General features: G+C 37.1%; 1 protein-coding gene across 1 annotated transcript; it reads right to left on the reverse strand.

The window, feature by feature from the left end:
• Positions 1 to 2,508: 2,508 nt before the first annotated feature.
• Positions 2,509 to 3,749, reverse strand: LOC113000472 (uncharacterized). Its single transcript, XM_026127195.1, has 4 exons — positions 3,609 to 3,749; positions 3,291 to 3,522; positions 3,030 to 3,209; positions 2,509 to 2,600 (listed from the first exon to the last, which is right to left on the reverse strand). Exons 1-4 carry the CDS (start codon positions 3,747 to 3,749, stop codon positions 2,509 to 2,511), a joined length of 645 nt encoding a protein of 214 aa, XP_025982980.1.
• Between the last annotated feature and the right edge of the window lie 9,979 nt (positions 3,750 to 13,728).

Consider the following 13,728-nt stretch of genomic DNA (forward strand, 5'->3'; position numbering starts at 1 on the left):
TCAAGCAAATCACACATGAGTAGTTTACACCATACCTCAACTCATTCAAGTCAATCATATAATCAAATATCATAATAAATACAATTACACATCGATTTATAATTAGCGACATTTCAGGGTGTTACAACTCCCACCCTTTTAGAAATTTCATCCCCAAAATTTACCTGACTCAAACAAGGTTGGATAGGATTCTTGCATTTGATTCTCTAGTTCCCATGTGGTGTCTTCTCCTGATGCACCTCCCCAGATCACCTTGACCAATGAAATCTCCTTTCCTCTTAGCTGTTTTGTTCGCCTATCCTCGATCCTCAAAGGAAATGTTTTATATGTCAAGTTCTCCTTCACTTGTACATCATCCAATTTGATCATATGATATGGATCATGGATATACTTACAGAGTTGAGACACATGAAATACATTGTGAAGATTAGAAAGAGACGGGGGTAATGCAATTTGGTATGCCACAGGACCAACTCTTTTGAGAATTTGGAAAAGGACCGATAAAATGAGGTGTGAGTTTCTGGGATTCCAATGCTTGACCAACCCCAGTCCACAGAGTGACTCTCAAGAATACATGATCACCAACCTCGAACTCCAAGTCTTTCCTTCTCTTGTCCTGATAGCTTTTCTGCATACTCTAAGCAGTCTTCATCCTCTCTTGGATCAACTTGACCTTCTTAGTGGTTTATTGTACCACTTTAGGTCCTAATGTGAGGTTCTCTCTGGGCTCTAGCCAACATAGGGGTGTCCTACACCTTCTACCATACAAAGCTTCATAGGGAGCCATGCCAATTGTAGAGTGAAAACTATTGTTATAAGTGAACTCTATGAACGATAGAAAACTCTCCTAACTCCCCTTTTGCTCTAAGACACGCGCCCTCAAAAGGTCCTCCACCAAAGCATTATCTTTAGATGCTAATACATCTATGTAGCACCAGAGTGGATGCTCAGGTTGCTCCTATGTCCTTCCTCTAAGATCATCTTCTTATGTTCGGACACATTGAGAACACAAATCCTATCCTGAAGTCTCAAGACTCGATCTGATCCCACATTGAAACTACTATCTCTCCTTGACTCTATAGCTTCTAACTATGTCCTTAGAAAAAGGATGAATATTCCGACCCTCCCTGATATCTCCTAGTAACTCACTGGTGATCCTCAAAACTCCTAATCTCACACTATTAGGGGTAACCTCACATGCAAGGCTAAGGTATCTAAATTGTTCTAGGAGATCCAACTCTTTAACCATCAAGGCAGATATATGTAGGGATTTCCTACTTAAGGCATTAGCCACTATGTTGGCTTTGCCAAGATGGTAGCTAAGCTCAAAATCATAATCTTTAAGAAACTCTAAGCATCTCCATTGGCGCATGTTCAGCTTTTTCTGACTAAATAAGTACTTAAGGCTCTTATGATCACTAAACACCTCAAACTTGGAGCCAAACAGGTAATGCCTCCACATCTTAAGGGCAAAAACTACAACAGCCAACTCCAAATCATGGGTGGGATAATTCCTCTCATGAGTCTTGAGTTGTCTAGAAGCATAGGCCACTACTTGGCCATTTTGCATCAACACTCCTTCTAAATCTATCTTTAATGCATCACAGTACACCTCAAAGGGATCTCTCGGGTTAGGCAAAACTAGCACGAGAGCAGTCATCAATTTTTCCTTAAGGGCTTGGAAACTATGCTCACATTGGGTATCCCACACAAAAGCTTGACCCTTATGATTCAATTTGGTCAAAGGTAAAGCTAACTTGGAGAAACCTTCTATGAACCTCCGGTAATATCCCTCTAAGCCCAAAAAACTCCTAATCTCAAAAACAGACTTAGGACTCTCCCACTCAAGAACAACTTTTATCATAGAGGGGTCTACAGCTAAACTAACTTTCTCTAACCAAAACTCACACTTGGACAACTTAGCATAAAGTTGTCGGTCCCTAAGGGTATACAACACAATCCTCAAGTGCTCTTCATGTTCCTCTATAGTCTTGGAATATACCAAAATATCATCTATGAATACTACCACAAAACTATTGAGGCAAGGGTGAAAGGCTTTATTCATGTAGTCCATAAACACACCTGGAGCATTAGTCACACCAAAGCGCATGACTAGATACTCATAGTGACCATAACGGGTCCTAAAAGTAGTCTTCAGAATATTCTCATACTTCACTCAGATCTGATGGTAACCTAACCTAAGGTCTATCTTGCTAAACACACAAGCTCCTACCAGCTAGTTCATAAGGTCGTCTATTCTAGGCAAATGGTACTTATTCTTAATTGTCACCTTATTCAATTGGCGGTAGTCTACACACAACCACATGGTCCCATCTTTCTTCTTCACTAATAACACTGGTGCTCCTTTTGGAGACACACTAGGTCTCACAAACTGCTTCTCCAACAAATCCTCTAACTGTTTCTTAAGCTTGACTAACTCTATAGGAGACATCCAATAAGGGGCTATAGATATGGGTCCAACACCGGGTACCAGATCTATGGAAAACTCTATCTCTCGGGTGGTAAACCAGATATATCCTTAGGGAACACTTCAGGAAACTCTCTGACAATAGGGAGGTCATCCATGGAAACCTTTGTCTCTACTTCCAGATTAAACAAGATCATGTACACTTGAGCATCTTCTTTTAAATATGTCACAACTTGGTTGGCAGAGATAAATATCCTATCCTTACTTACTCCATAATCATCAGACACCATATTTTTATGAAAACCGTTTAACAAGACATGGTTGGAAGATAACCAATCCATACCTAGAATAACATCAATTTGGCTCAAAGGCAAACAAATCAGATCAATCAAGAATGTTCTACCAAAAAGTTCTACAGGACAATTCAAACACACATCAGAAGTTAACACAAAACCACTAATTGAGGTCTCTACCACCAAATCTTTATTTAAAGAAGACACAGAAAGCTTAAGTTTCTCTACACACGAACAAGATATAAAAGAATGGGTTGCACCGGAATCGAATAGCACAAGTAAGGGAATCCCACTTATGAAACATTTACCTTGGATTAGATCTTTGGATTTCAAAGCTTCGACACCATTAAGGGTAAAGACTCTTCCCGTGGCCTTCAGATGTCCAGTTTGGTCATTCAGGCCCCTACCATTCTGCTCCTTCTTGGGATATGGGCAATCTCTCTGAATATGCCTATTTTGTCTATAGTTGAAATAGGTTGAGCCTTTATCTGCACAATTTGAGGAGATGTGCCCTGGCTTACCGCACTTTTAACAAGTGATCTGAGTTGGGAAAGTAGTGGGTTTGCTACCAATACCACCAGCAAACCCTATAGCAACAGTCCTCTGATTGTTGGGGTGGTTACCATGTTGCTTAGGAGGGGTCGAGTATGGTTTTCCCCGATGTTGAGGTCCATTCTTTTTGTTCTTCATTGGGGTTGTACTCCTATAATAGGTCACCCTGTCTCGGGAGTCTTCATCCCAAATCCAACACATTTTAACCAAGAGTGGAAACTGACGAACACCATGGTAATTCACAGCTTGCTTCACTTCAGGTCGCAAGCCATTCAGAAACTTCACACATTTGGAACTTTCACCATCTATTCCTTGATAATGGGGAAGTACCTCACCAACTCTTCAAACTTGGCTGTATATTCAGCCACAGTCATGTTCCCTTGCTTGAACTCCAAGAACTCCATCTCCTTCTTGTTCCTAACATCCTCAGGAAAGTATTTCTCCAGAAATACCCTCTTGAAGACTTCCCAGGTCATAAATTTACCTTCAACCTCTAAGCATTGGCGAGTATTCTCCCACTAATACTCAGCTTCTTCCACCCCCATGTACATAACATACATCATTATAATGACATTTTCAACATCATCAACATTTCATCTCAATGTCATTATCAACATCAACATTGTCTCATCTCAATGTCATTCTCAACATCATCTTATCTCAATATCATTCTCGACATCATCATCATCTCATCTCAATGACATTATCAACAATAACAACGTCATCTCATATCAACATAATCATCAATAACAACATCATCTCATATCAATATTATCATCAATAACAACATCATCTCGTATCAACATAATCATCAATAAAAACATAATCTTATATCAATATTATCATCAATAAAAACATCATCTCATATCAACATAATCATCAATAACAACATCATCTCATATCAATATTATCATCAATAATAACATCATCTCATATCAACATAATCATCAATAACAACATCATCTCACATCAATTAATATCATCAATAGCAATATCATCAGTAAATCACATTCTGCATATATATACATATACAGTTCATGCCTGAGATTCACACTCCCTAGGTCTTCAGACAACACAAGTCTAATAAAAATAATAATATCATTTATCAATAACAGACATATCGTATCCCATTAGTCAAAACATTGTTTTTCTTGAAAACCAACATGCAACAGGGACATGCATACATCCCTATAGTTAGGTTCCCTGACCCCAACTATGGTATCAAAAGCCATAAATTTTAACAAACTTCCCTTACCTATCATGAGCTCGACATTAGTTCCTCCTTGCGTCGCTCAAAGACCTCTCTCGTTCACGTTCGTCGGTCCAAACGCAAGGTTTTATATACCAAATTGAAGGAAATTTAGTATAGATTTCAGAAACAAGGTTAATGACAACATTTGGGGTTAATTACCCTTGTCAAAACATAAAGAGCTAAGGGGGTGTTTCAGATTCTACTAAGGAGACATAATTTTGGAATTTCGATCACGCCAATGTGACCGGGATTTAGTGAAGGTAAAAAAAAATAACATCAATTTTATAAAAAAAGATAACTTTTACAGCATCTCATTTTCAAGAGTTTTTCAAAGTGTAAAAATACCCTATTACAGTACCCAAAACACAAGAAACACTAAGATAAACTCAAACTAACTAAAAGAAAGGCTTAGAAGTCAAGATTACCTCAGAGAAGCTACGAAAGAAAGGATTGATGGATTTTTCTCTATCGAATCCTTGAGGTAAATTTTGAGGATTTTGCTCTGATTAAAATGTTCCTCTTGGTGTGGTGGTTTAGTGGCAAGCAACGGTGGCTCGTGGTGGCCACCGGTGGTCGTGAGTGGTGGAGAAGAAGGTGTTAGGTTTGGGTGGGCGTTTAGAGAGGAGGAGAGTAAAAAAATCAAGTTTTTCACATTGAATAACATATTTATAATTTGCAATCTTGCTTAGTGAGCTCGTCTCGCTAAGCGGGAGTCCACTTTTGGTGCTAAGCACGACAATTCTCGCTCAGCGCAATTCCCTCTCGGGTTGGAATTGCACTTAGCGCGCTTCTCGTGTTAAGTGATAGGTGTAGTTTTGTTATTTTGTAGATCCCAATGGTCAGACTGTGGGGACATGTGTTAGGAATCTACAATCAAAATTTGAAGACGATCCAACGTTTAACAAATCCAAGATCGTGGTTTTACCTGAATAGGTTTAGGTGAAACTTGAAATCTCATAATTTCAACTTAGGTCAATAAAACTCCATATAATTCAACATCCACATCAAGAAAATTACACATGACTAATTTACACCATACCTCAACTCATTCAAGTTAATCATATAATCAAATAACACGATAACTACAATTAAACATCGATTTATGGTAAATGAGTAGACTATGTTAGGGGATGGGGCTAATGGGGACTGCTCATATTGTGTTGAAACTCATGAAAGTAGAGTCCGTGTTGATGTTTGAATTTGTTGTGGTCTAGTTGACTATTGGTGTATGTTATTTGTGATGATTGTCGCCTAGTTGGGTGTTGTTATGAGTAAATTGTAATGACAGTTGTGATGAATGAATATGATAAGAGAATTTTGAGGATTAAGGAGTATATGGTTGTGATTTTGTTGTGTGTATCCATTTGAAATAGTTGACCTGAAATATTTGAAGTTTAGTAAAGATTGATAACAAATGATGTTTTATATAAGTTGGTTTTGGTAAACTTATTATTTTATGTAAAATATTTTCAAAGTGTAGAAAATTGGTTATCTACCTTTCTCTATAAATTGTTTTGGTCTATTTGTATATGAATGTTTGTTCTGGTGAGCTTACTCTTGCATGTTGCACGTGTGGTCCATCCCTGTGATGATCCCAAACTAGACATATGGGGGAGCATATGGTGTTTAGGTAGATGTTCCTCTTAGAGATGGATTATTCTTTATGAAGCATCGTGTGTAGACACGCTAGTGAAGACTATGTTTTCTTTTGTTTTGTTTTATAGTCATTCATATATGTATAGTGGGACCAACTTAGGGTTTTAGTATTACCTTGCAAAGAGATATAAACATATGTTTGTATATGAATGGTCTATCTTTGGGTTTTTTTTTCTAACTGCTAGTTTTAGATCTTTGAAAAATTTGTCAGCATTTTCATAAATACACTAATACAAGCGCTTTCTAGTTAAATAAGAAATAAAATCTTGGATTTTATTAGATATGTAATGAACGCGGGTCGTTACAAGCAGAGCTTGACCCTAGAGAAGCAGAGCCAAAAGCATAACCCACTAAAGAAGTGAAACCCTTCCTACTCGGTAATGAACCATCTCAGTGCACCAAACTAGGATGCTAGATGAGTAAAGAAGTGGAAGAATCCATAGCTCAATTGCTAATGAAGAATGTCGACCTATTTGCATAGTCAACATCAGACATGCTTGGAATTGACCCCAAGTTCCACTGTCATTGGCTAGCCATCTATCCTAAGGCTAGACTAGTTTTGCAAATAAAGAGAAAACTCAACCCTAAAAGAGGAAAAGATACTGATAAAATGGCAAAGAAACTCCTGAATGTAGGCTTCATAAGAGAGGTACAGTACACCACATGGTTGTCCAACATGGTAATGGTAAAGAAGTCTAATGGGAAGTGAGGATGTGCACCAATTACACAGACCTGAACAAAGCTTGCCTTAAAGACTCATACCTACTTCTGAGTATCACTTGGTCGATGGAGCATTTGAATTTCCCATCCTTAGTTTTTTATATGCTTATTCCAGGTATAATCAGATCCCAATGTTCAACCTGAATGAGGAAAATACTACATTCATGACATATACAACTAATAATTGTTACTCGATTGCGCAATTCAGTCTTAAGAATGTTGGAGCAACATATCAAAGACTCATGGATAAGATATTCATCAAGCAACTCTAGAAGTCTATGTTGATGACATGGTGGTCAAAAGCACGAGAACCCCCTCTCATGTAAAAGACTTAGCATAAATCTTCATAGAAATAAGAAAATACAATATAAGGCTAAACCCAAATAAATGCATTTTTGGTGTACCAGGTAGAAAATTCCTTGAATTCATGCTTACTCATAGAGGAATCAAATCCAACCTTGAGAAGTGTGCGACCATCATTGAGATGAGAAGCCTAAATACTCTAAAGGAAGTCCAAAGGCTCATAGGCCGATTAACAGCATTATCTAAATTCCCGCCAAGAGCTGCTGACACAACCAGACCTTTATTCAAATTGTTGAAAAAATAGGAAGGGACAGAGTGGAACGAAGAATGTGAAGCAACTTTTAGAAGCTCAAAAATCTCATCGCCTCACAGCTTATCATTACAAGACCTCAACCTAGAAAAAAGTTGATTTTGTACTTGGCGATGTTAGAACACACCATAAGTTCAATAATAGTGGTAAAAGAGGGTAAAAATCAAACCCCTATTTACTATGCCATATGAGTCCTGAAAGATGCAGAGACTCAGTATCAGATGATTAAGAAGTTAGCCTTAGCTCTGGTCACTTTTGCTAGAAGACTAAGGTCGTGTGTCCAGAGTCATCAGATAGTGGTTCAAACTGATCATCCTATTTGAATAGTACTGATGAAACTAGAACTCACAGGCCAAATGATAGCTTGGTCAGTTGAGCTATCGGAATTCAAAATCAAGTATGAACCATGGGGGCCTATGAAGGCTCAATACCTAGTGGACTTCGTAGCTCAGTTGGCGACCACAACAGAGGCAAAGTCTTTCTGGTGGAAGCTATACGTAGATGGATCATCAAACACAAAAGGCAATGGGACAAGAATGATTTTAGAAAGCCCATATTGAGTAATCCTAGAGCAATCCCTTTGGTTTGAGTATGAAACAACAAACAACCAACCCGAGTATTTGCAAAATGACGTGATGGACTCGAGAGCAGGCTAAGTATGTGCTAAATGACGTGCATAGAGGAATATGCAAAATGCACTTAGGATCACTATCAATGGTCGTCCAAGTACTTAGAGTCGAATACTATTGGCCGATAATAAGAAGAGATTGCACAAAATATGCGAAGAAGTGTGAAGAGTGCCTAAAATTCGACAACATATCTCACCTACCACCTGAGGAGTTACACAACATAGTGGGGACCTTTGCAACTTGGGGAGTATATATTGTTAGATCTTTTCCTGCGGTGAAAGGATGAGTAAAGTTTCTCCTAGTAGGCATAGACCATTTCAGAAAGTGGATCGAGGTAAAACCTGTGGTAACTATTTCAATAGCCAATATTCATAAATTCATTTGGAAGAACGTTGTGTGCAAATTCAAAATCCTTAACACTTTGATATTCGACAATGTAAAGCAGTTCATCAACAAAGAAGTTGAGGAATTCCTTATAAATCTAGGGATTAAGCACCGAGCGACTTTAGTAGAACATCAAGAGTAATGGACAAATTGAAGTGGCCAACAAGGTCATACTCAAAGAAATCAAAAAGTGAGTCAAAAAGGATAAAGGCAACTGGGACTAAGAACTTCCACCCAACTTATGGGCTTACCGTTTCACTCCACAATCGACAATAAGTGAGACTCTGTTTCAACTCTCATATGGATCAAATGCCATGATACTAGTAGAAGTCAGAGAACCCTCTTATTGAAGGGAAAATTTCGTAGAGAAAGAAAATGACGAGATGCTCAATCAAGCACTCGACTTGGTTGAAGAGACTATTAAAAATTTCCACATGAGAGTCGAGAAATACCTAAGATAAGCTAGGAAAAGATACAACAGCCAGGTTAAATCAAGTAACTTTCAAGTAGGTGACTTTGTCAGGAGAAAGTGTGGGGAAGCCCAAAAATATGCTAAGGAAGGCAAACTTGCTGCAAACTAGGAAGGCCCTTTCAGAGTTGTTGAAGCACTTAGAAGTGGAACCTACTGTCTAGAGCACTTATTTGGCAAGGCGATTCTAAGGACCTAGAATGCCTTTCACCTAAAATTCTATTACAGTTAATCTTGTAAGTAGTGATGCACTCTTTTTGCTACTCTAGCATTATTTCCCATGAGGTTTTTTGTTAGAGAGGTTTTAATGAGGCACACCCGAATTTTACATTGAATAAAAGTTTCTTTAGCATTATACTATTTGTTCAAAAAATCCAAGTAGACCAATAGGTTTCTTTAACTAAAGACCCAAATTCAGGGCATAGATAACACCAAATAACATTTGGCTTACTATAGACCAACAACCATTGTCGGCTAAGTATAGGTTGAAGATAACTTAGCTAATTGGCCAAAGATGCTAAGTTATTCAGCTAAGTATGGATTGAAGATAACTAAATTATTTGGCTAAACACAGACCAAAGAAGTGAAGTTACTAGACTAAAAATTATTAAGTTATTTGGCTAAATATTTAGACCAAAGAAACTAAGTTATTCGGTTAAAGCAAGACTAGACTAAGACACTTAGCTAACTAAAAATAGACTCAGAACCAATCAAGTTATTCGACTAACAGACCAATAAAAAATGGCTAAAATTCTTTAAGTGATTGTTTTACCGAGTAATTGTTGATTGTTGGATGGTAAGGATAGGGTGGATGATAGTGGTCGTCTGGTCTAATATTCTTGTCTTTTGTATAGGTCATCCAATCTTCTGTAATCTAGTGGAGCATCTAGTCTCACAGAAGGAAGCGTCCAGTTTAGTGGTTCATTAACATAGACTATGTTGTAGCTGTAACTATTTTTATGTTGTAACTATTTTTTATTAGACTGTTAGTTGTTGTTTCCTGTATAACGAGCTTTGTATTCTGGGTTTAGAGAACTTGAGAGTGCTTTAACCTTTTCATTGTAAATTTTTTTATTCACATTAAACTTAACAATTTTGTGTGATATTTCTCTTCTCCTTCTATCACTCGTGCATCTTTATGTGAATAGAATTTCTTGAATCTTCCCAATAAATTGGTATCTAGAGCTTCGGTTCAAGATCAATCCTGTATTTCTTTCATGGTAGATCAAGTCATTAGTGATTAACCATTCTATTTGTTATTTGTTCGTGCAACGTCTTCAAGATTCTATCAAGAAGATGGTCTACACAATCAAGATTGACAAATTCACAGGGAAGAATAACTTCAACCTTTGGTGCATCAAGATGCAAGTCTTGTTGAAAGGATAGGGCATTTGGGCTCTTCTCTCCGGTCAATTGTCAAGGATTGATAAGTCAGTGCTTGAGTTACAAGAAGAAAAGATGTATTTGTTAATTCTTTTTTCTGTCTAATGAGGTTCTTTATGAAGTTTCTGAAGAAATGACTATTGTTGGGCTTTGGTTCAAATTGGAGAAACTCTTCATGACAAAATCAATCTACAACAAGTTACTTATGAAATTATGTTTGCTTGGCCTCCGAATGAGGAAAGGTACGTCATTGAAAGGACATCTTGATGAGCTAAACTCTATTTTGAATGAGCTATGAGACATTGATGTCAAGATAGAAGATGAAGATTTAGCAATGATTATGTTATCCTCTCTTCCTTCCTTCCTTCTATAAGAGATTTGTGAGTTCTCTTAGTCTAGGAAATGACTTCATTACACTTGAAGAAGCCAAGTCTAGTCTGTATTCTAGAGAGCTTCGACTAAAGGCATCTGAGAATGGGGATGAAGTCTCTACATCCATATTATCAGTGAATGATTATGCTAAAAGGCAGAAGAAGAAGAAATTCAAAGTCAAGAAGAGCAAAGTTGATCCTAAGGACATATGCAATTACTTTAAAGAACTAGTTCATTGGCAGTGAGATTGTACAAAGAAAGATTATGTTGTTGTTGTTGTTCGAAATGAATCCTCATCGGAAAGTGATTTGGTTCTGGCTTTTGGTGAAAAACTACAACAACATTATGAATAATGAGTAATGGACTCAAGTTGTTCTTATCATAAGTGTCCACACAGACATTGGTTTGTGATATGAGAAGAAGTCTAGTGGTAATGCCCTCATGGGTAACAATGCACCTTGTTAGTTTGTCGGTATAGGTTCTGTATAAATCAGAATGCATGATGATGTTGTTAGAACCTTAACTTAAGTTCATCAAGTTCCAGAGCATAAGAAAAATCTTGTATTTGTGGGTGCCATGTTTCAAAAGGTTTTTCTTGTTGGGTTAAAGGTGGAGTTATGTAGATCAAAGGGAAAAGAAAGTTTATGGTAATGGATGGAACCAAGAAAGGAAATTTGTACATCCTTTAGGGGCCGATTATGATAGGATTTGTCTATGCTATTTCACAATCTGGAAGTCATGTGTCCAATGGCTCATCTGATAATTCTCTGTGGCATTTGCGTCTAGGCTAAAAATAGTTTGAAGCAACTGGTCATACTAATCAGGATTTTCAAATGCACCCTTAACATTAGAATTCAACACTAGTTGAAGGGATTGCCTGGACAAGTCAAAACCATCCAAAGCAGCCCAAAACCACAACAACCAGAAAGTCATAAAGGCAAATCAAAGCTCCTTTTATGCGTAAAATATGTTAGGCTCATACAAGGAAAAGTTTACCCTACGCAATAGTAACAGTGGACTCAAAAGTTCGGATATCAAACCCAAAGGATTAATTGTATTCCAATTAGTTAAACTTATTAAACTAACAATAAAATTGATTACAAAGAGAGTTTAAATATTTTGTGGTTTTGGTTTTTATAATAAAACAATTAAATGAAAATAAAGAGAGGTTTTGAGTTATGATAAAAGTGACCAGTGGTTATGACTTACTAGTACCAATTTTCCTCCAATTCTAGTCTTAATGAAATTCCTTTCCCAGTTAATTAGCAATTCCCAAAATCAACTAAAGCCTATGATCAAGGACAAAAGATGTTATTTTCCTTAAATCAATACCCCAATGATTACATATCTATCAAATTAAGTCAAAGGATAAGATTAATTCTAGGGATGATTAATTAAAGATTAACTAATCTATTGAAGATTACTCAAACAGTTAGATCATGCAATTTGGTATAAAATATTCTCTACCTAGATCTACCAATTACATGCAAATGATCACTACTATGCAATCAATTGAGTATTAGAATTATAGGTTCCAAATAAATATTAAAATAATGAAGAAAATTAATTAACATAAAAGCAATGAGGAATTCCATTAAGAACAAGGAGATGAGTACATTTGGACAGTTACATCATGACCCTCGAACTACGAGGACTAGCCACTCATGATTAGAAAAAAAAACTAGCAACCTTATAAAAGGTAAACTTAGACATACCAATAGTCAGGAATGATGATCACGATTCATCATAACAATGTTGTCCACACTCTTCAACTCTCAAAAGCCCTCAAAGTTCTCTCAAAATCGTAAAAGACAAGAGTAAAACTTAATAATCCAAAAAAAATCCCTTTTACAAAGATAGAGACCTCTATATGTAATTTCCTAAAGATATTTCATGAAAAGGCGCACTACGATTATGGTAAATTCACCATGGTCGTTATCGGAACTGACATTGAAGCCTTGGGCCCTCATGGATTGACCACGACCATTATCGGATACTTGACGCTATTTTGGTAGGGTTGTTATGTTCTTACCATGGACGTGGTGAATGGACCACAATTGTTATCAAGTGCAGAATCTTCAAATCTTCATAAATATGTTCAATTTCCAACTTTTTCACTCAATTGAGCGACTACACTTCTGCAATACAAAATTAATGTCCAAACATGAATTCTACCTAGAAAATGCATGCAAAATGGCACAAAAACTCACATAATACCACCAAAAAGTGGTTTATCACATAGTATCACATAAGTGAAGGTAAGTTGGAGCCCAGAGCCAAGAAGGAATTATTTTTGAGCTATGGAGATGGAGTCAAAGGATTCTAAGTCTGCTCTCCATTTGAAAGAAAGGTCATTCTGAGTAGAGATGTTGTCTTTGGCGAACTCTTTATGCAACATTCTAAATCCGTTGAAGATTTGGAAAGGTTGAGGATGTCACTAAGCAAGTGGAGTTTTAGAGCTCCACAATTAGAAATTAGAAGCAGTTTGAAGCACCTGATGAGACTAATCAAGATCTTCAAATGCACCCTCAACATCAAAATTAAACACCAGTTGAGGGGACTGACTGGATGAGTCAAAACCATTCGAAGCAGCCCAAAACACAACAACCAAAAAGTCACAAAGGCAAATCAAAGCTCTTGAAAGATATGTCTTTGATATAGTGTCTTATGTGCTTCAGGTAGTAGAATAAATCGATTCATTTGAACCAACCACTTATCAAGAAGCAATTTTTTGTTCTAAAGCTAAAGAGTGGACGATGGCTATGAATGAAGACATGAAATCCCTTCAGAAGAACCAAACTTGGGATTTAATTGAGCTATCTACAAGCAGACAAGTAGTGGGGTACAAGTGGATCTTTAAGAAGAAATCTGGATCGTCCACTAAAGAAGTCCTCCGTTATAAAGCATGTATGGTAGCTAAGGGCTATAGTCAAAATGAAAGAGTGGACTACAATGAGATATTGTTGGATCGAGTGGC

Source organism: Glycine max, chromosome 2 (assembly GCF_000004515.6).
Source record: "Glycine max cultivar Williams 82 chromosome 2, Glycine_max_v4.0, whole genome shotgun sequence".
Classification (NCBI taxonomy): Eukaryota; Viridiplantae; Streptophyta; class Magnoliopsida; order Fabales; family Fabaceae; genus Glycine; species Glycine max.

What these genes read in the sequence shown, in the direction of transcription:
- LOC113000472 (XM_026127195.1), bottom strand. Translation starts at nt 3,749, where the DNA reads ATGACCTGGGAAGTCTTCAAGAGGGTATTTCTGGAGAAATACTTTCCT. An exon ending in AGGGTTTGCTGGTGGTATTG is followed by an intron (nt 3,210 to 3,290) that starts GTAGCAAACCCA and finishes CAAATTGTGCAG; the next exon opens with ATAAAGGCTCAACCTATTTC. An exon ending in ATCCAAAGATCTAATCCAAG is followed by an intron (nt 2,601 to 3,029) that starts GTAAATGTTTCA and finishes ATCTGGAAGTAG; the next exon opens with AGACAAAGGTTTCCATGGAT.